The sequence below is a fragment of the Pleurodeles waltl genome, chromosome 12 (assembly GCF_031143425.1).
Source record: "Pleurodeles waltl isolate 20211129_DDA chromosome 12, aPleWal1.hap1.20221129, whole genome shotgun sequence".
Lineage (NCBI taxonomy): Eukaryota > Metazoa > Chordata > Amphibia > Caudata > Salamandridae > Pleurodeles > Pleurodeles waltl.
In genome coordinates this window covers 307,639,322-307,662,865 of record NC_090451.1, presented here as the reverse complement: position 1 = coordinate 307,662,865, position 23,544 = coordinate 307,639,322, and the positions used below count along the sequence as shown (strand labels likewise).

At 47.2% G+C, this 23,544-nt stretch overlaps 1 protein-coding gene across 8 annotated transcripts in view; it reads left to right on the top strand.

Annotated features, from left to right (window-relative positions):
- The window catches only part of CHD9 (chromodomain helicase DNA binding protein 9), a 1,629,153-nt gene that overhangs the window by 658,537 nt on the left and 947,072 nt on the right, over positions 1–23,544 (top strand). For all 8 annotated transcript variants that reach the window (XM_069216350.1, XM_069216347.1, XM_069216351.1 and 5 more), the window contains one exon: positions 8,185–8,328. In XM_069216350.1, the coding sequence (XP_069072451.1) occupies positions 8,185–8,328 (144 nt within the window). The remainder of the gene's footprint in view (positions 1–8,184; positions 8,329–23,544) is intronic.

Here is a 23,544-nt window from a genome sequence, read left to right as displayed (position 1 = left end):
CTGGTACCTGGGATTGGGACACAGCACCACAGCCTCCATCGAGAGCAAGTTGATGTGCCCAAAGACGATTTGCAAGTGAGTGATTAAATTCCTGGTTCCATTATAGTGGAAGGTCTTGGGCGGTTCTTTGGTTTTACCGCCACGCCAACATGCTTCCAGGCCCTGCTCCTGTACTCCAACTGCAGATCCGGCATCAGGACCTGTTCTGCACTATCTTGAGTTTCTTTACACTATCTTGAGTTTCTTTACACTGGAGCGACACCCGCCCTACTGAAAGAATTTCATGATGTCATGCACTTCAGTTTTGGCCCCACAAATTATCATTACTGACGCCAACCAGGCACCACTGAATGTTGAGGTAGTCCACGCCTTACCAGCCCTTTACATTTTACCTCTTGACAGTCCCTACTTTCCTGAAGGGGGAGAAGAGGAGGTGGTTTATGGTCTCCAAGAGGAACCTGATGGCAACAGTTGGTATGAGTAGCTGGGTGACAGCAGTGGCCTGGATACCTCCCCATACTCTGTTATAATTCCTCCTTCGGCCAAGTTTCAGAGGAAGGTGCATCTTTTGCCAATGTGATACACACAGGGTGTCAGCTTTTCGATCTCCAGCTGCTAGTTGTCTAGGTCCAGGCAAATGTCTTGACAGAGGTGCTTCACCAGGGGTGAGCTCTTCTGAGCCCGTGTACCCCTTTAATGAAGCCCTCACCAACTTGGTCCGTGCAGCCTGGGCATAACCTTTGCACAGGGGCTCCTGTCCACCGAATGATTACACAACAGCACTGTCCTGGCCCGGGCGACCCATCCTTCCTTTTTCCAGCACCCCTCCACTGAAAGTCTGGTAGTACAGGCCTCAACAGCAAAAGTCAACCCCAGTGTGTTCCCTACCACACCACCAGATAGGGAATCTAAGAGGCTGGTCACCTTTGGGAGGGACATTTTTTCTTCCATTAACGTTGCCCTGCAGTCAGTGAGCACCACATGCCTCTTTGACAGATATTCCCATGCTTTGTGGGATTCTGTTGTGCATCTGCTTATCATGGTGCTCAAAGACCGCACCATCCTTAATCAAGTTTTGATGGATGACAGGGATGCAGCAAAGTTCGCCATACTGTGCATAGTGGACACTTTGAACTCCCTGGGTAGAGTTCTTGGGGTATGTCCAGACTTCACTGGGTGAAATGTCCTTCTCCTATTTGGGAACAAACCTCGTGTGGAGCTGAAGATCTTTCGCAAGGCCAGCGTCACAACCAGATTCCTGGGTTTTTCCCTCTTGGCCTGGCTGCAATAACAGTTCTTTTGCGTCTTCCCCGGATATGGAATGGGAAACCTTGGATACCCGCAGTACCAGCTGTACCCATTTCAGCAGCCTTGACTAGTCCCTTTCGAGGACAGGGCTGTGGAGCCCAGAAAGGTCACCGGAGCCAGTCCAAGCATGCTGCCCAGTCCCCTACCCTTCTGGGTGGCACAGCCTCCAATCTCCTTTAGCGTACCCTCCAAGCTCCTTTACCGCACAATCCATCCAGCACAGTCATCCCGTTGGCAGCAATATCAGGCACCTACTGCTTCACTAGCCGTTGAGTACTTCCAACATGTGGGTGCTTCAGATTGTGTGTAAGGGGTATGCTCTACCATGTTTGGAAGCAACTCACACCATCCCTAGAATGCTGGATGGCAGACCATCCCTCTTTGCTTCGCTAGGACCCGAAGGCCCATTTGGCCAAAGGAGCCATTGAATGTGTGTCCACACCAGATGTAGGCCATGATTGTTACACCATCTATTTTCTGGTGAAAAAGGACTGGAGGCCTTCTCCCTATGCTGTATTGTGCCATCTCTATGCCTTCCCTAAAAAAGAGAAACTCACATTTCTCAGGTTCTGGCTTCCCTGGAGACTGGGTAGTAGTGCTGGACTTGCAGGATACTCTACCACATGCTCGACCTGCCAGCCCACAGACATCACTTGCGGTTCACCGTGGGCCACAAGCATTTCAAGTTCAGTGGGCTCTACTTTAGCCTCACCAGTGTTCCTTGGGTGATTACAAAAGTGATGGTGGTTAAGGGTTTCAGTCTTCCCCTAACTTGCTGACTGGTTGTTAAAGATGGTCTCGCCCAGAGCAGTTATTGACTGTCTCCAGAATATGGCAGACCTATTGCACTGACTCCCTTACATCAAAGCCATTGTGGACATTGCAGTTGTGTGCCTATCCTTTGGAGTGGCAAGTCCTGGATATTCCGATTGGTCTCTATCCTGACTTTCGGTGACACTGACTCTGAGGCTGCTGGCTCTCATGACCTCCTGCATGCTACTGGTACAACTGCTCAGTGGTTCATGTGGACTGTGCAGTGGGACCTGAAGTCCAAGTGGGTACAGCATCAGGGAAATCTTTCCAACCTGGTCCAGATGTTGGAGGGAACTGCAAAGACCTGCAGTAGTGGCTGATGACCAGCAGCTGTCAGCTGCAGGCCCATCTCCCTTTCTCATCCAGAGCTCACAGTGGTGACAGATTCATCCCTCCAAGGCTGGGGCAGCCGTCAAAGAGAGGTGGAGATCAACGAGCTCTGGTGGAATCTCACTACCAAATCAGACTGTTGGAGTTAAGAGCTATTTGCTTGGCATTGAAAGCTTTCCTTCCATCCATCAGTGGAAGGCTCGTTCAGGTGTTCACGGTCAACACCACTATGTGGTACTGCAACAAACAGGGAGTTATGAACCCTGTGCTAGGAGGCGCTGCGCCTCTGGACATGGATGGAATGTCAGGTAATTATCCTAGTTATACAGCACCTGCTGGTATTTTTTAATGCTAGGGCTGACTAACTCAGCCATCAATGTCTTGTGGACCCACAAATGGCATCTACATCCAGAGTTGGTGCAAGGTCTCTTCTGAGACTGGGGAGAGCCTTTGTACATTCTAGTTGCTGCCACACAAAGTGCAAAATCATCACTTCTGTTTTCTTGAGCTTCCAAGGAGAGATACGTTCTGAACTCTGGACTCTTTTATGCCTTTCCACTGCTGCCCAGAGTTCTCAAGAAGATTAGTACTGACTGGGCCAGTCATCCTAATGGCCTCAGATTGGGAAAGGATGGTTTGGTATCCAGCATGCCTGAGCATCTGTCCTCCTGGCCTCTCAGGCCTCTCAGGGTGCCATGCCCATAAACCACTGCCTGTGGCATAGGTAAGTCACCCCTCTAGCAGTCCTTACAGCCCTAAGGCAGGGTGCACTATACCAAAGGTGAGGGCACAGCTGCATGAGCAATATGCCCCTACAGTGGCTAAGTCCATTCTTAGACATTGTAAGTGCAGTGTTGCCATATTGAGGTTATGGTCTGGGAGTCTGTCATTATGAACTCTCCAGCTCCATAATGGCTTCACTGAATACTGAACAGCTTGGTATCAAACTTCTCAGCATCATAAACCCACACCGATGCGAGTATGGGATTTATTAAAAAATGCACACAGAGGGCATCTTAGAGATGCCTCCTGTATGTTTGCCAAAATGCTAATGTAGGACTGATCCTTCTGTGCCAGCCTGCCACTTTCAGACAAGATTCTGACCACATGGGATTAGTGCCTTGGTGCACTCTTTGGTGAGAAACAAAGTCTGTCCTGTGTGGAGGTGCTTCACACCTCCCCCCCTACAGGAACTGTAACACCTGGCGGTGAGCCTCAAAGGCTAAATCCTCTGATTACAGTGCCCCAGGGCACCCCAGCTAGTGGAGCTCTCCGCCCCCGGAAAAAGCACCAGTTTTGGCAGCAAGTCCGGGAAGAAAATTAGGGAAAACAGGGATAGTGACCCCCCCTCCCCCTCCCACCCCTAAGGTGTCCAGAGCTGAGGTGACCCCCTCCCTGCAGAGTCCTCCATCTTGGTTTGGAGGAGAGGGACCAATAGGATTAGGTTTGTGCCCCCCTTCCCACAGGGAGTGGGCACAAGGAGGGTGACCCCTAAAACACCTCTAAACCTAGGATTTAAGGACCTCCCTGAACCCAGCTCACCAGATTCCTGGCGACCTACAACAGCGACACATCCAGCGGGACCTGCGACCTCTGCCAAGCTCCAGAGGACTGCCCTGCCACCCAGAAGGACTAAGAACTCCTGGGGACAGCAGCTTTGTCTAAGAAAAAACCTACAACCAAGGACTCCCACCTCACTCCGGATGCATGAGTCCTGACCACTATGCACCCGACTCCCACGCTCCAGGTGGTCCACCCAGCAAGAGAGGGTCCCTAGGCAATACCAGATAGTGCCCACCCTGGGTTGACCTCGCCACCTGTCCACAACGGCACCTACAGAGGGAATCCCAAGGACCCACCTTGACCTCGAAGCTCAGGACAAAGATACCCAACGCCTAAAGAAACACTGCACCCGCACCCCCAGGTCTTGGAAAAACTGACACCAGGTGCAGCCACGTTCAGCAGGCGGCCATTCTCCCTGTCCAACCGGTGGTGTGCACAAGACACCCCCCTAGACCTCACCTGCAGCCTCAACTGGCTGCCCATTGAAGACAGAAGCTGATTCAAATTAGGCTGCCTTATCCACAAGGCGTATGATAGAGGAGCAGCAAATTACTCAGCCTCAAACTAACCTTCTCTGATGGAGGTCTGAAGCTCAGATTCTCTTCATCTTGAAGCACCTCTTTTCAAAATAATCTGTGCATTGAACTAATCCTTCTTGGGCAGCACACCAAAGATCTAGAACTTGATCTTGCCATCTGTTGTACTTGGCCCTTTCTGCAGCGTCACCCCCCAAAATTTTTTCCCTCTCCCCTCTTGTTTTGAGGATTTCCTTTTTGTTGACCTTAGGACTCTGTGTGTTCCCTTTGCCACTGCTAACCAGTGCTAAAGTGCTTGTGCTCACTTCCTAGATCTTAGGCTTACACCTTATTGGCATATTTAAATTACTTATAGGTTCCTAGTAAAGTGGGATACTTTATAGCCATGGTCAGCAAATTATATGCTTCTAGTGGGTCTGCAGCATTTATTGTGTCACCCTCTTAAGTAGCCCCTTAAAACATGTCCAGGTTTGCCATTGCAGACTGTATGCAGTTTTGAACTGCCAGTTAAACTCGGCAAAATAAACCCCTTGTCCGACTTAAAACCCTTTTTAATATATATATGTTGTCCCTAGGGTAAGCCCAAACATCCCATAGGGCAGGACGCATTGTATTTAAAAAGTTGGACATATACTTTTAAGTTTTACATGTCCTGGTTGTAAAAAAACAAAAAAAAACAAACACAAATTAGTTTTTTCACTATTGTGGGACCTACCTCTTACAGGATAACCTTGAGTTACCTTATTAAATTTAATAAGCGATATTTTGGGGGTACAGGTGGAAATATCATGTTTGATGTCTAAGGAATTGTAATTTAAATCATCTTTAATGATAAAGTCAGATTTTAAGTTTTATGTTAAATTGATTTGCATAGCACACTAATGACCAGAGAGGGTATCAGACACTCGGGCAGTTATGTAGGTTTGTGGTCTCCAAGGTGTTTATCCGTAGAACAAGGTCTTCAGCTTCTTGCGGCACTAAGGAATTGAGGCGGTGGTTCTGATCTATTGAGGGAGGTTATTCTATGTCTTGGTGCAATGCAAGAGAATGAGCGACCTACAGTTTTGCTTTTGCAGATGCAGAGAATGTGTGCGAGTGAGGGCGGACATAGGTGTCTTGGTCGGTTGGCGACAGATTATGCAGCTTCTTATCAAGTATTTTGGTTCTGTGTTATGTAGGGTTTTGTATGTGTGTGTGTGTGTGTGTGAGAAATTTTAATTGGCTGCACTTGTGAATGGGGATCCAGTGAAGCTTCTTGAGATGTGTGATGTGGGTGTGATGGAAGGTTGAGTAGGAATCTTGAGGTGGTGTTCTGAATGGTCTTGAGTCTACTTAGGAGTTGCTTGGAGATTCTGGCATAGTGTGTTGCTGTAGTTCATCTTATTGGTGATGAGTGCTTGCGTGACAATCGTCTAGTGTTCTGAGGCAGCCAGTTGAAGATCTTTCATAGCAGGCGTAGGGTGTGGAGGTAGGAGGTGCACACTGCATTGACTTGAGCTGTCATGTTGAGCTGGTCATTAGGATGATCTATAGATTTCTTGCCTGGTCTATGGGCATGGATGTTGGTCGTAGCTCTGACAGCCACCAGATGTAATCCCATGGAGAGGTTTTATTGCCGAAGAGCAGTACTTCTGCCTTCTTGGAGTTGAGCTGCAGGCAGTTGGTTTGCATCTAGTCTGCTACCATGGTCATGCATTAGATGAAATTGGTTCTGTCGGTGTTTGTCTTGTCTGTCAGGGAGAGGATGAGTTGTGTGTCTTCAGTATAGGAGATGATGGTGATGTCTTGTGATCCGATGATGGTGGTGAGCAGTGTCATGTATATGTTGAAATGGGTGGGGCTGAGGGACGATTCCAATACGACTCAGCATATCAATTTCTTTGTCTCTGATGTGAAGGGTTCTTCCCTTGAGAAAGGAACAGATCCAGTTGAGAGCAGATCTTTGTATGCCAATATTGCAGAGCATTCTGATAAGGATGTTAAAGACGACCGTGTTGAAGGCCTTGGAGACGTCGAGCAGGATGAGGGCTTCTGTTTCTCTTCAGTCAATGATGATTCGAATGTCATTGATGGCAGCGATGAGTGCTGTCCATCCATCTTGAACCTGCGCATAGTCTGTGGAGTCTGACCCTCCAAGTGTTCCCTCCCATTCCTGGTCCCTTAGAGGTGTAAAAGGTGCCCAGATAGCCCAAATCCAAAGCCTGTGACTTAGAAAAATTTCCAGCCAGAAAATTGCTCTGAGAACTGAAAGTAGACAATGACCTACCTGCTTGCAGATCTGCCCAAGGTGCATCACCAGTTGGCCTGACTTTGCAATGGCTCCCTCTGCATTCTTCTCTGCAGCAGAGAATCTTGCTCAGCGGTGTCTCAGAGCCCTCACTGGCTACAGCCTGCAGCTTCATCCTCCTGGAGATTTCAGTCTTGAAAGAGTTTAAGTCTGAATTTAGTAATCTTCACTAGAATTTCGTCCAGTGGCCCCTCGACTACACCACCTCCTCCTTTGACACTGTTGACTGCCTTGCCCTGCTGAACTTTAAATTCTCAGACATTTTTGTTAAAAGAAATTCTTTCAAGTCTGAAGATAAACATAGAATGATTTCAGTCCACTTAATGTATCCGAACCGCACTCGATTGCGGTCGGCCATAACTGTTGATTTTGCCTCTGACACACACGACTGGAAATTAAAAAAATTCTTAACTCATATTCTACTGATTTGATTTTGTCATTATGGGAGTCATTAAAATGTACTGTATTTTTCTAAATTGGATTGGGATTTTTCTTGCACTATCACTTTATTACTGGCTGTGTGCTGCATAAATACTTTACACATTGCCTCCAAGTTCAGCTTGACTGCATTTTTGCCAAGCTACCAGAGGGTTAGTGACATTGTGCTTCACGCTGACCAGAAATGTGGCTGATGCTCGAGAAGGTCTCATACCCCACTCAGGCAACAATTCAATTTCTCACATCAGCCCTAAGAACTAACCAAACTCACACCTTCAAGGAATAACTTTAATGCTTTCTCCTTCCAATCTTCAGTAACCTCTGTTCTGACACCCCCTGTTGCTGCTCACCTATGCCGAAAAAGCAGGGGGTACTCTTGGAAGACATAAGTAAATAAAAGGTGTATAACCCTTTGTGTTTGTACATCAGGTCTATTTAAATGATGTCAATCAAATCTATTGAAACCATATGAAAACCTCAATAAATATGTAATTTCCAGTACTTCATATTGCATATGAAAACCATGCATGTGTAATGTTAGTATTTAAAATGCATTGCTGTGTATCTTGGTATTAGAGGTGTGCATGGAATGTTACCTTTTTCTTTCAAATTCCTCTAGCCAAAAAAACATGGCATTTATGCAGCCTTTGGGCTTATTATTTCTTGATATACAGCTGATCAAAAATCAGTGATAAAAGATTAGCATTTCTTGTAAAATTGATCATTAAAATCAAGTACCCTATATGGTTATTGGGCATATTTTTCAGTATTTTCACTGAGGTCTGCACAACAACACCTTGTTTTCTTTTTTAATTTGTTTCACTGTATTTTACAATGGTTTTACTTTTTTTTTGTATTGATCTGTAATGTAAACCAGAATTTCAATAAACATTGATTGATTGTCATTAGGAACATATGGTGTTGTTGACGGGCACACCACTACAGAATACTGTGGAAGAACTTTTCAGTCTTCTTCATTTCCTTGAGCCTCTGCGGTTTCCTTCAGAATCTACCTTCATGCAAGAATTTGGGGACCTTAAAACAGAAGAGCAGGTGTGTAAATTGTTTTGTTTGCACCGTCATGTTTTACCGTTTTGCAATGTAATATTTTATGACAATACAAGTAAATGTGAGATTTTCAAACTTCGTAAATGAAATGGGCAGTTTCTCAGTAGGCTGTGCTTTTATATATTTTTTTTTAAACAAATGTTAATAAAAGTAAATCGTTAATCATCCTCATTTACTATTAGTTCTCCAGTCAGCTGAACACCTGTTTTCAAAGTTTAGCTAATCACACCCCAAATGAATCGATCTAATGCTTTAAGTTGTGATGGTTAATCCAGATTGCCTCAACCTTGCCAGAATGATATCTTAAAACCATTTTACAGGTTTGTTAAAATGCCAATAGACACCCTCTTTGACCCCAGTCTCTACTTTCTGCCCTTTTGTTTTCTGGGGATGGGTTTCTCTGCACCTTCTACCCAACACTGTGACAATTAAGTACTCCTGTGTCAGATCTCTTCCTCACAAACCTGCAGTAATTTTTCCCAATTGGCAAAACCCCTAGCACCCACTGTAAGTCCCTAGTAAATGATACCCCTGGTACCAAGGACCTTGGGTACTAAGTAGGGTTACTTAGGGCTGCAACATCAATTGTGCCATCCTGAGGGACCCCTCACCGAGCACATGTCAGGTTGCCATTGCAGGCTGCATGTCTTGGTGCAGACAAAAGTGAAAACACAACATAGCACACAGCTTGTGTGCAATGTCCCCTAAACACTGCATTCAATATATGTAAGTCATCCCTCTAACAGGCCTTACAGCTCTAAGGCAGGGTGCATTATATTACACAAGGGCATATCTTCATGAGCAGATATACCCCTACTAAGTCTTTGTCTATTCTCAGACATAGTAATTGTCCAGGGAAGAAATTTTAAATGCATGTGCTGGACACTGGTCACTACGAGTTCCTCAGCTGCATGATGTCTTATTACAACGATTTTGTGTATCAAACATCTCAGATTAATAAACCCTCACTGATTCCAGTGAGGGATTTATTATTAACTGCACCCAGAGATCACCTTAGAGGTGCCCCCTGTAAACCTACCAGCTACTGTTAGGTTGACCAACTGGTCCTGACCAGTTCAGCAACCATAGATGCATTGCTGGCCCCCCAACGTGAGAGCCAGTGCTCTCGAGGCCCAGAGACAAAAGCCTGCATTGGGCGGGGGTGCTATCGCCTCATCCAAGCAGGATGGACTCCAGGGCGGGAAGCGTTAAAGGCCTACCTGCCTTAGTAATGTGATCCAGGTCTCTCCAGGCAGCAGCACATGCAGGGAAATTAGGCAGATTGGGAGGAGTGCCCACTTCAAGCCAGTCCCACACCTAAGTGCGATGAGATGAAGTGGACACTATTTTTTAAATTCCTCCATCTTGTTTGGAACAAATTAGACCACTAGGGTTACGGTTTGCCCACTTCCCAATGAAAGTGGTCCTATAAAGTGTGTAGTCACCATAAGGGTGGGCAGTCCATTGGCTACCACTTGGCACTCCCTGTAACGCCCCTAAATTGAGTATTTAGGTGGCACCCCTGATACCTAGAACTCACATCCTGTCAACCTACGAGGACAAAAAGAGTTGCACCTGCAGAAGACGAAAAGAAGCAGCGGTTGACCACCCCAGACTACCTGCTGACCTCCAAGAATTCTGCCTAAGAAGCTAAATCGTCCTGCCTTCAATAAAGGCTCAAGTCTCCCGTTCTGCCACAAGAAATACCAATGAAAAGACTGCAGCTGCTGGAACTCCAAAGGCCCAACACCAGACCACTTCTCCTGATGTCCACGACCAGAGGTGAAGCCAACCAACTGTGCCCACGTTGGTCACCAGCTGCCCAGAGACCTAGTCCAGTGTGGTTTCACCCATCTTGGACTCCCACGCGACACCTGCTGCTCTGCATGCAGGCCCCCTCTCCCACAGCCTTGTGGTGAGAGAAAACCTGACACCTCCAGCAACCAGTGCACCGGTCACTCCTGAACCCATCTGAGGTGTGTCACTGGTGCCAACGACTTCCCCTGGCTCCTAAGACCTCGAGTCCACCCTGGGCACACCCCTGCTGGACTACTTGATGACGCCTGCAGCCCCAGCACGCCGTACCCCCTGACCGCAAGGGCCTCTATGCGAGGAAAACCCGACTCCTAAAGACACTCCTACATCTGTTGCCGCTGGGAACATGAGAAGAGGCCAAAGCTGCGCATACGTCCCCAAGCACCCTAAGTCTACTACCTACCTGCCTGTTGTCCCTGACTGGCTTCCTGGCTAGAGCCTGCAGCCTGTTTGTCACAAGGTCCGATGCCTTACTGCACCTGCCTTCTCCAGTGCCGCCCGATGTGGCCTGTTCGTGTGGTTCTGGTCAGTACCCAGTACTTACCTTTGCTCCCTGAGCTCGACCTTGTAAGTCGTTGTTAATCCTGTGTTTGCTGAACTCCATAAGATAACATTGAGAGAACTCTGAAAAGTGTTGTTTTTTGAAACTCCAAACTATTCATGCTTAACAATTTACTTACCTGATTACGATGTTCTTGGGTTTGAAACACATACAAAAAGAATTATTTTTCTGAATTGGTCTAAGATTTATTCTTTGTGTTCTTGTCTCATTTATTGCCGCTGGCAGTACAACAAATGCCTAGCACTACTGTCTGATAAACCTAACTGATCGCCCACACTATCACAAAATAGAGCATTAGTTCTATCTACTTTTGCCTCTGCAAAATCAATTAGGGATCCACTGGACTCTCTGCAGTGTACATTTTAGTGCACTGTATAGAGAGCCGACTTCTACAGACCTCCACAGGACGCCACAACTAATGAAATAAAGAGGATAGATACAACAATACAGTCATGTAAGTAAACTTAATATTAATGTAAACAAACTTGTAAAGACATTTTAAAACCTTTGATTTTACGTTAATAAAATCTAGTAGTCCAGCTTCCCCCCCCCAAAGATATACTCAGTCTTGAAAGGACCAGGTTCAAATGTTGTCAATGAAGAGCTTACAGGGCAGTATAAATAAAATAGCAAGGTCAAAATATCGTACACCATTATTACAGTTCACAAATCCAGGCTTTATCAAGCAATTTTGCCTCATGCAGCTGTAATCATACTAGTTGGTAAAGCAGTGATTCTTAGCCACAAAAAAAAAACATACGGTAGACCCCATGATCTAGATTCAAAAGCAGATATGGCTATTTTGGTTTTTAACAAGGGAAGTAGAGGTAGTAGATGTATATTTATCTGTTTGTGAATAAAATTCAGTTTTTAGTGTAAAACCTTACTCTGAAATCCTTGCAACTTCCTGCTTACTTCAGTTTTTCATTTTTACTAGCTACTGTTGGCCAGCAATCTTCAGAAGGTTTCACCATCATTTATATCTTCAGTATAACATGTGTATTGTATTTTAGGAAAACCTACATAAGTAAAATAATTAAAAAAGAAATTGAGTTAGAGCTGATTCATAGTTGCACAAGGTCAGCATTTCTCATAACTGAGTTTGGCACACCACAGATCATGTACCAGCATATCCTAGCTTAATTCAACAGACTACCTGTAGGAAGCTCTCCTGGTGTGTTGGCAGCCCCTATTAGTGTTAACACCTTATACCAGGTCCAGGTATCACCTATTAGTGAAGTGTAGGTAGTGTGTAGTGGATGAGCAGCCAAAGCTTATCTAGGAAACACGTAAAGCCTATGCAATACCACTATAGTCACACAGCACTGTGACACATGAAATAACGGTGTTACAAAAATAAAGGTACTTTATTATGGTAACCAAATACTAGAATACTACAAGGCAGAAAAGGCTGGAGATAAGTAAACACATTAAACATATACACAGTATCATTCAGTAAGGAGTACAAAAAGCAATAAGAATTGGTAAAAGTAATGAAAAATAGTGAGGGCCCTAGGGGAAGGCCAAACCATGTACCAAACAAGCATTTGCAATTCAATGGGTCTCGCGTTTGCTTTTGCTCGAGTTAGAGCTATTAGCGTTGCAAATTCCTAACTGGACTTTTCTTGCCACATAAATTGACAAATGTAAAGTAAAACAGTTGACATAAACAAAGCAATTCAAAGTGCTATGACCCCAGTGAGATTGCCCCATGGCTGCCATGAGCGTGAGTGTGAAGAAGAGAGACAAAAAGAAAAAGAAGCTTGTTCGCAGTCAAACATATCGGCAAACATGTAATTATCCAAGTAACAGGGTCGCTGGCCGAGGCAGTAACTAAATTGCCCCAAGGAGGGACAAATGTAAAGCATTTACCAATGATGATAAAGGATTTTTGAAAGGCAAGCCCATGAACGAGTGATAGTGATGGGTGGGCGTGGTTAAAAGCCCACATAGATGCCAACACTTAAGAAAAGCAGCACTTGCACGCTACTATGCTCGACCTAAAAAGTGGAATGTGAGAAACAGTCCCCACCCTAGGATGTGGGCTCGTTCGAGTGGAGCTTGGGGAACTAGGAATCCCAAAAAGTGATTACCAGAGTGACCCCCAGCGACCAGGAGAGCAGAAGTAAGTACCTGCTTTTCCCCAAAACCAAAAGGGGGACTTAAAGGATTGTGCAAGACCCAAACCAGACTGGAAGAACCCAAATGTGGAATCTGGCAGAAGAGGACCTGCAAAGGAAGGGGACCAAGTCCAGTTCGTGATGAAATGTCCATTCGTGGCAGGAGCCACTACCCACCCTTCTGTGGATGCAGGACAAGGTCTACGAGGGACGAAGACCAGCTGTGTGGCACAGGAAATGGAGGAGTCCCTGAAATGATGCAGATGGTGTCACACGTCGGCTGTCTGGTTACAGTGGGTCAGTGGTCGAGGAAAACCACCGACAAGCCTTGGCAAATGCAGGAGAAGAAAGAATTGTTTCAAGACTGAAGAGGATCATCAAGGTCCAGGGTACTCGACCCTTGGAGGGGAGTCTGAGGTGACCCTCAACAATCAGGAGGGTCTCCAGAAGAGAAGGCAGTCCCCACAGGCAACCCACTGACCGCAGGCACAGTAAGCCTCAGTGAGGCCCACTCAGCACCCAGTGCTTAATTTGTGCTTGTTGTTTCCGGTGCTGAGCACTGACGCTTATTTTTGCGGGCTGGGGCTTATTCTTCTGCCTCAAGCATTTGCTGCGAGCAAAAGACACTTAAGGGAAAGACAGAGGTAGGGAAAAACAACAAAGCGTCACAAAGGGAGAAAATAGAAAGCTGCTGGAGTGAGCTGAAGAGGCAGAGAGTGGCTTTGTATGGATTGAAGAGGCCTGAGATGGCTTCAGGATTACGCTGCCTCGGTATTCCATGTTCCTACATTTAATTGCAGCCGCGTGTTTAAGAGGAGGGCTTTGGGCACCAGCACTTTTTTATTTACAAATTAGGCACTGTCAGCACCCTTGGAGCAGCAGAGAGGGGAATGTGCTTGGCAGGAAGAAGTGCTGAGGGCCGGGGATACACGGAGCCTGAAGATGCCTTGGAGCAGGCAAGGCTTACTGCCTCCCAAGTTGAACAGCCTGATAGAGAGGACCAAGGGGACAACTCCAGACCACGACCTGTGATGCAGGATTCACACAGTTGCGGGGAGAGCAGATCCACGCAGCTGGCCGTCATTACAGCTGCTGCCTGTAGATGCAGGTGAGTGACTCCTTCACTCCAAGGGAGATTCCTTCGTAATTCTTGGTGCAGACTGGCGTCTCGTCGACCTCAGAGGATGCACAGCCCTGGAAATTGTGCAGTTGCTGGAAGGAGCCGGAGAAACAATGTTGGAAAGCAGAGTCATCACTGAAGTTGCAGATTGTTGGTTCCTGAAGAGTCCAGTTGCGGTTCCAGTGGATAGAAGATTAAATAAATGATGCACAAAAGTCCTGGTGGAATCTTGCATGTCAAATCTGAGGACCCACGGAAGAGAGTGACCCTAAATAGCCCTAAAAGGGATTTGGTCACCTGCAAGGTGACCACCTATCAGGAGGGGGCTGTGACATCACCTGCCTGACATGGCCACTCAGATGCTCCAGGGGCCTCTCTACATCTTGGATTCAAGATGGCAGAATCATGTGGCCACCTAGAGGAGTTCTGGGCACCACCCCTGGGGTGGTGATGGACAGGGGAGTTGCCACTCCCCTTTCCTTTGTCCAGTTTTTGCACCAGAGCAGGGACAGGGGGACCCTGGACTGATGCAAACCGGTTTATGCAAAGAGGGCACCAAATATGCCCTTTAAAGCGTACCAGTGGCTTGGGGAGGCTACCCCTCCCAAGCCATGTCACATCTATTTCCAAGGGGAGAGGGTGTTGCCTCCCTCTCCCACAGGAAATCATTTGTTTTGCCTTCTCCTGCCTGAGCTGGTCAAGCAGCAGGAGCGCAGAAACCGGTTTGTGGGGTGGCAGCAGCACAGGCTGCCCAGAAAACTCCAGAAGACTAGTCAGAGCAATGCTGGGGGTCCCCTAAGGAGCTCCCAAAGTGCAAGGAATCATGCAAACAATACTGGCAACAGTATTGGGGTATGATTTCCAACATGTTAGATATCAAATATGCCCTGGTTCGGAGTAACCATTATGTAGCTGGACACAGGTAAGTCCAGTACACAGGTAAAATGGCTTCCCCGCACTTATGAATTCCAGTGCAATCAAACTGGACTTCATAGGGACACCTCTGCTCTTGCAGGGGTGCACTCACACACAGGGACCTGTACCCTGCCCTCTGGTCTAGGAGGGCCTAACATAGGGGTGACTTACAGTTACCTGGTGTAGTGACCTGTAGTGAAAAGGTGCATGCACCTTTTCATGTAGGCTGTACTAGCAGGACTGCACACACATTTTTCCTGGGCTCCCATGAGTGGCATAATACATGCTGCAGCCCATGGGGGACGACTGGTGTACCAGTTCCCTGGGTACCTAAGTACGATTATATCTGGAACTTACATGGGTACACCAGTATGCCAATTATGGGGTGTAATTAGTACTTACCAACCAAATTTAGGGGCGAGAACACGGCCGCTGTGGTATGGTTAGCAGGATCCCAGTGTGCTACAGTCAAAACACACTGACGCCAGGTAAAAAGTGAGAGCAATCGTTGTCAGAAAGATCCTACTTTCCCACAATCTACCTTAGAACTTGCTGCCAGTAATCTTCAATGATTGGACAGTCCCATATAACGTGCAGAAAGATGCTGTTGTCAGCACAGCGTGCCATAATCTAATGGGGTGGTAAAACACTGAGGTCAAGTACTTGAATTACGTGAGACAACGATGCAAAGAAATGGCCAGGGTGTGACGGGGTCCTCCATCAATTCCATGTTCTTAAGTTGGCCTTCATCTCTTCCCCAGTGCCCTGAGTGCCAAAAAGTGGCGTGGTAGATTAACTGGGACCCATACACCATGGAGATCGCTCCTCTACCTTTCTGCTCCATGGTCTCTTAACTTCAGATGGCTTGAATTCAGGTAATGCCATTAGCTTCTCTTCATATGGTTCTCAGGTGTGTCAGAGTTGTAAATATTTGAAAGATTGTGAGAGATTCACTAGCCAGTTGTTCAAATGTTTTAATATGGTTTTCGAGGCATGTGTGGCTGTATATACACATGCTTTGTATGCTCCTGCCATCTAGTGATGGGTCCAAAAGTGCCCAAGTTTTTTTTCTTTGGAGAAGTCTTTCGAATCATGAGGTAAGGTGACTCCTCCTCTTGGTGATATGTACGTGGACATCGACTCAATTTGTTAGATTTTCTTTCCACTGTCTGGGTTAGACGTGTATTACTGTGCTCCGGTTTAAGACCGTTTCAGACTCTTTTCACTTCGTAAACCACCCTTACGCTCATCTGTATTTTTTGTGTTTCCATCTCCACGTTTTGAAAATATAGAAAACGTTCGCCCGTCCGATTGAAATGCTCCAGTTTGCCTTAGCTTGCGCTGCTAATGCAACAAACTCCTTTCTGCTTCTGTCTTTGCCACGCTAATTACCTGTGGACCGACCGACCATCAGGTTTCCAATCTGTTTCTCTCCTGATCACAGGAAAGACGGCTATGAGACCAGCCGATCGTCTCGATTGAAGAAAACCTTATGGGCCCAAAGAGTGCATCGCAAAGAGATGCAGCTTGCGGAAGTCAAAGACACAGCAAACATCTACTGTCAACAGGATGTCGAGGAGGAGGAGGGAAGAATTCAATGAGGCCTCTGCAGCCGAAGAAGAGGCTTTTTAAGTTGAATGTTCTGGCCCCGTCTCCGATTTAACGATTGACCTCCAAATGTAGGACCTTCCACCAGGTCTTTAGTAACGTCCCTCTGCTGCCACCAAAAAAACGATTGGTCCAGACTGAACATATGGCTCCGGGGTCACCACTGGCAGCAGCCCATGACAGGCACCGCTCATCTGCTGCCGATGCCCCGCCCTCTGGCTTGGCACCAAAACCAAAGCCGAAGCCTTCGACTTCCACACCGAGCCGACCAACTTCATCTTCATCTCTGACCACTCTGGCGCCGATGACTTTGGCATCAACCACTGCGGCTCTGAAGTCAAATCAACTTTCGGCACCAAACATTTTGACACCAGCATAAAATTCTTCTCCTGAACCAATACTCCAGACGTTGCAGGAATGGCTCACTCCACGCTAAAAGCAGCTGCACATATAGCCTAACACTGTGGCCGCATCGTAGCCAAGACTGTGGTGTCAATGCCACCTTCATTCAACTTTCCTTTGGAGAAGCAGTAGACTTGCTGGTGCCTGTTAAAATGAGGAAGAAGGACAAGGCTACTAGCCCTTTGCATCCTCCTCCACCTAAGGGGCCGCTCCATAAAGACCCTATAGAAGAGGATTTACTCTTCAAAACTTTATCCAGTACACATAGGCCTACCCAGTACCTCCCTATGCTTAAAGTCATGCTCTGTCACCTGGATGACGTCTTAAAAGACCCCGCGCGAACATGAATCATCACTCCGAGGGTTGACAAAAAATACAAAGCCTTATCCTCAGATCCTAGGTACATCTGAGAGCACGTTCCCTCCTCAATTACCCCCCTCCCCCCTCACCCCCCCCCCCCCCCCAAACTCACTGGCCTTGCCCAATGCCCGCAAGAGGGCTAATTCAACAAAGCACAGCTGGTGCTCCACCTCCTGATAGAGTCCAAGCTAAATGATGCTTTAGGGAGACGAGTAGCGGCGCAGTGAACTGCCAATACACATGTTCTGTTACCCAGGTATAATCACACCCACTGGGACGAGATGGAGGAATTCCTGCAATCTCTCATAGGAGCATTAAAAAAGTACAGCAAATAGTACAAGAAGGCAGTGTGGTTTCCAAAAATTCCATTAGCTGTGCCCTAGATTCTGCAGATAGAGCTTCCAGGGCTATTTAGTATTCAAGTCAGAAGTTCAGCAAACACTTTTAAAAGTCCCTTTTGGCAAGGAACACCTGTTTGGTCCACAATTTGACCAAGTGTTAGAAAAGATGAAGGAGGACAGAGGTTGCCACATCCAGGGAGACACTCCAAACCCCCACTCCTTGTGGCTCTTTTCACCACTCATATAAGCCAGGCACAAAAGCAGTATCTTCTTATGCCTCTTAATCGTGACCACAAACTCAGATCTCCTCTTCACAAGTTTATTACAAGGGCATGTACAGTGTAACAACTCCAAAGACTGTGTGAAAGGTGGTTCCTCACGTGGTGGACCATCCACCACCAAGCAGTGACTCCCTTCTCTGTCCCCTCGATCATTTAACACCAGTTGTGGGTTGATTACAACAATATCTCCCTACCTGGCGATCCATAAAATTGGATCATTGCATGTTGGACGTTATCCAACATCATTATTGCCTGGAGCTCATCACCACACCTCTAAACTTTCCATCTTGTAGACACAAACTCTCTGTGGAACATAAAAACCTGCTCAAACAGGAAGTACAGGGTCTCTTGCAAAGAATTTACAGAACCAACCCTCGTCAACATTGGGTATCAGGAGTATACTCTTTACTTTCCCTTCCCCAGAAAGGGCAGCTCTCTATGGCCCATTTTAGATCTCAGGCTCTTAAATCATTTCATCCTGTCAGAGCATTTCCACATGGTCATTCTCCAAGGTGTGATCCCACTTCTCCAGCAAGCTGACTTTGTCAGCACTAGACTTAAAGGACGCCTGCTTTCACTTCCCAATCCACCCAGCACACTGCAAATATCTCAGGTTTGTCATAGCGGGCAAGCATTATCAGTTCAAAGTGCTCCCATTCGGGGTCACTACTGCAATCGAAATGTTCACCAAATGCTTAGCAGTGGTAGCAGTACATCTGTGCAGACAGAATATTCATGTCCCGTATTTGGACGACTTGATTATCAAAGCTGTAGAACAGTGCCACTGTTGGCATGATTACGCCCATGTTTTGCCTAGTGCTGATGCCAACTTTAAAAGTGTGCTGGGATCCTGCTAACCAGGCCCCAGCACCAGTGTTCTTCCCCAAGAACTGTACCTTTTTTCCCACAGTTGACACAACCCTGGCACACAGTTAAGTCCCTTGTAAAAGGTACCCATGGTGCCAAGGGCCCTTTGGCCAGGATAGGTCTCTTAGGGCTGCAGCATGTGTAATGCCACCCTAAGGGACTCCTCACCCAGCACATGTGCACTGCTTTGCAGCCTGTGTGTACTGGTGGGGATAAAAAGACAAAGTCGACATGGCACCCCTCTCAGGGTGCCATGCCCACAAACCACTGCCTGTGGCATAGGTACGTCACCCCTCTAGCAGGCCTTACAGCCCTGAGGCAGGGTGGTGCACTATACCACAGGTGATGGCATAGCTGCCTGAGCAATATGCCCCTACAGTGTCTAAGTCCATTCTTAGATATTGTAAGTGCATTGTAGCCATATTGAGATATTGAGTATATGGTCTGGGAGTTTGTCATTACAAACTCCATGGCTTCACTGAATGCTGGGAAGTTTGGTATCAAAGTTCTCAGTACAATAAACCCACACTGATGCCAGTGAGGGATTTATTGAAAAATGCACACAGAGGGCGTCTTAGAGATGCCTCCTGTATGTTGGTTAAACTGCTAGTGTAGGACTGACCGGTCTGTGCCAGCCTGCCTCTTTCAGACAAGTTTATGACCACATGGGTTGAATGCCTTCATGTACTCTGTGGTCAGAAGCAAAGTCCATCCTGGGTGGAATTGCTTTACGCCTCTCCCTACAGGAACTGTAACACCTGGTGCTTAACCCCAAAGGCCCAAGCCTCGAATTGCAGTGCCCCAGGGCACTCCAGCTAGTGGAGCTGCCTGTGTCGCCGCCCCCCCCCCCCCCCCCCCCCCCAGGACAAAGCCCACTTTTGGCAGCAAGTCTAGTGGGACAGTCAGGGAAAACAGGGAGGACCCCTTCACCTCCACCCCCACCCCGGGGAATCCTCCATCTTGGTTTGGAGGAAAGGGACCAATAGGATTGTTTGTGCCCTCCTCCCCAAAGGGAGGGGGTGGAAGGAGGATGTAGCCACCCACAGGGACAGTAGCCATTGGCTACTGCCCTCTGACCCGTCAAACACCCCTAAACTTAGGATTTAAGGGCCTCCCTGAACCCAGCTTACCAGATTCCTGGCGACTTAACAAGAAGAAAGACTGCTAACCTGAAACCCCAGCAGAAAAGAATGAAGATGACAACTGATTTGACTCCAGCCCTACCAGCCTGTCTCCTGCTTCAAAGAACCTGCAGAAGAACAGCGATGCATCCAGGGGGACCAGAAACCTCTGCCAAGCTCCAAAGGACTGCCCTGCACCTAAAAGGACCAAGAGCTCCCGTGGACAACAGCCCTGTCTCACAAGAAATCAACAACCCAGGACTCCCATGTCTCTCCGAATGTGTGATCCCTAACCACTCTGCACCCAAAACCCATGGCCCGTGTCCAGGTGGTCCAAACAGCTAGAGAGGAGTCCCAGGCGATTCCGATTAAGTACCCACTCTGGGTTTACCTTTCCACCCCTCCGCGACGATGCCTGCCGAGGGAATCCGAAGACCCCCCCCTGACCGCGAAAGCTCCGGACGTAGATATAAGACGCCCAAGGACCCACTGCACCCGCAGCCCCCAGACCTTGTAGAAACCGACACCCGAAACAGCCACATTCAGCAGGCAGCCCTCCTCCCTGTCCGACTGGTGGTGTGCCCAAGCCACCCACCCGGAACTTGCCTGCAGCCTCTGAGTCACCCCCAGGGTCTCCTCATAGACCAGAATTGGAAACCCAATGTCCTGTTTGCGCCCTGCACCCGGCTGCCCTTCTGCCGCTGAGGGTGTGTGTTTGGTGCCTACTTGTGGCCCCTCCAGTGCTCCTTTAATCCCCCCCCTCGTCTGCCCCCCGAGCCGCGGGTACTTACCTGCAGGTAGACTGAATTCTGAGTACCCATCGTCTCCATAGGAGCCAACGTTAAAATTGCTAATCTTTTGAACTCTGCACCCGGCCGGCCCTGTCTTGCTGGTTGTGGGTGTTTGGGGTTAACTTGAACCCCGACCGGTGGACTTCCTAAAACCCAGAGATTAAAACTGTAAGTGTTGTACTTACCTGTGAATCGAGCTAACTTTTCTTTCCCCCAGGAACTGTTTCTGAAAATTGCACTACATTTCCATTTTTAAAACAGATAATTGCCAATATTTCAAAAATAGTATTACTTACCGATTTCAAACAAAGTACTGTTGATACCTGTGTGAAATACAAATCTTTTAAGTTACCTACCTGCTACTTGAATCTTGTGGCTCTAAAAATAAAGAAAATATATTTTTGCTATATAAAAACTATTTGTCTGGAGTTCAGTGATTGAGTGTGTGCTGCTTCTATTGTCTGTGTGTGTACAACAAATGCTATGAACCACCCTCTGATATGCCTAACTGCTTGACCACACTACCACAAAAGGGAGCATTAGTATTATCTACTTTAGCCTCTGTTGAGCCTCTGGGGAACCCTTGGACTCTGCACACTACATCTCATTTTCATATAGTATATACAGAGCCAGCTTCCTACAAAAGCCAATATTCTTCCTCTGTGTCACCAACACACTCAGGTCACTATAGACCTGCTCCATCAACTAGGGTTTACCATCAATATACAAAAATCACATCTTCAACCTTTACTGGTTCAGCCTTATCTGGGGGCTGTTCTCAACACATAAGTGGGTTTAGCCTATCCCAATCCAGTAAGGATTCAAAATTTCCAGATACTGCTCCCACATTTCAAATGAATAACTCCTAATAGAACACTTAAGCGCTTCCTTTGAGCATCACCAGTCTGCTTTGAAGGGCACATTTGGTGCCCTCCTTGCATAATCGTGTTTGGGCAGTTTAGAAGTTGCTTTCTATGGACACAGGCCAGGGGCATCGGGTGCAGAGTAGTTTGGACTCACGCTTCTGGAGTGAGGGGGGTAGTTCCTTTAAGGATGGTTCTTTATCTTCTTTTTGGACAGATCCGCTGTCCACTGGAGTTTCTTGGTCCTCAGTGATGCAGGCAGCCCCCTGGAGGCTTTTCAGGGGTCGCTGGTCCTGTAGAATGCATTGCTTCTTCTTTTGCAGCTTTTTGAAGCAGGAGACGGACCGGTAGGGCTGGGGCCGAGTTATCCCAATTTTTAGAGTGATAATGTCTAGCACAAATAAGATGGTGGTGGAACTAAACCTCACCCCTTACCTGCATCTAGGGATGTCAGAGTTAAGGACTCTCTGTAAGCTACAAAAGGTAGACTGGGTCCAACCCTACCAAACTGAGGCTCCAGGAGCTTTTGGCAGAGTTTACCAGGGACCCACCCCTCTGAGGCCCTAATCCTACAGATGGGGAAGTTAGTGAATAGTAGGATGATTTACCCCCTCCTGTCCTATCCAGGGAGAACAGGGTTTCTCAAACCCTGACTCCACAAAACATAGTCAAAGAGACTGGTTCTTCCGCAGGGGAGACCAGTAACTCTGGAAGCATTAAGGGCAGCCTCAATTAAGATGACCTCCAGTTAGCCAGGATGGCCAAAAGATTTGCTTTGGAGAAGCAGCTCCTAGCCATAGAAAGGGAAAAACAAGAGATGGGTTTAGCTCCCATCAATGGTGGCAGAAACATAACTAGGGTCAGAGAGAATACTGACATCCTAAAAATCCACAAAGGGATTGTAACAAAATATGAATATGGTGATGACATCACCAAATGGTTCACAGCTTTTGAGAGGGCTTGTGCAACTAGAAAAGTAAACACATCTCACTGGGGTGCTCTCCTTTGGGAAATGTTCACTGGAAAGTGTAGGGATAGACTCCTCACACTCTCTTGTAAAGATGCAGAATCCTATGACCTCATGAAGGCTACCCTGATTGAGGGCTTTGGATTCTCAACGGAGGAGTACAGGATTAGGTTCAGGGGGGCTCAAAAATCCTCGAGCCAGACCTGGGTTGATTTTGTTGACTTCTCAGTCAAAACACTAGATGGTTGGATAACTGGCAGTGGTGTAAATGATTATGATGGGCTGTAAAACTTGTTTATGAAAGAACATCTATTAAGTAATTGTTTCAATGACAAACTGCATCAACATCTGGTAGACCTAGGTCCAATTTCTCCCCAAGAATTGGGAAAGAAGGCAGACCATTGGGTCAAGACTAGGGCGACCAAGACCTCCACAGGGGATGACCAAAAGAACGGGGTCACAAAGCCTCCCCAGGGAAAGTGTGGTGAGACATCCAAGGGAAAAAGTAAAGAGTCTTCAACAGGGACCCAAAAACCTCCTCAGGAGGGTGGTCCCAGAGCCTCTTCACAATCCTCAAATAGGTATAAGGGTAAAAACTTTGATCCCAAGAAGTACTGGTGTTGAATCTGTACTCAGCATGGACACCAAACTGGAGACAAGGCCTGTCCCAAAAAAAGTCCCACAACAAGTACTACTCCATTTAGCACTTGAATAGCGAGTCTCCAGGTGGGATCAACAGGGTGCCCAGGGGAAATCAGGGTTCACACTGAATCTACATTAGTCTCTGAGGGTGGGGTGGACCCAGCCACACTTGCTGCCTGGCCGCCTAACATGCAAAAATATAGACAGCAACTCTTCATCAATGGGATTAGAGTAGAATCACTGCGGGGTACAGGTGCCAGTGACAGACAAACTGGTTTTCCCAGGACAATACCTGGCTGGACAGACATATCCAGTCACTAATGCTGACAATCAAACTAAAGTCCATCCCATGGCAATGCTAACTTTAGAATGGGGAGAGGTCACTGGCCTGAAACAGGTGGTAGTGTCCTCTGCAATTCCAGTAGA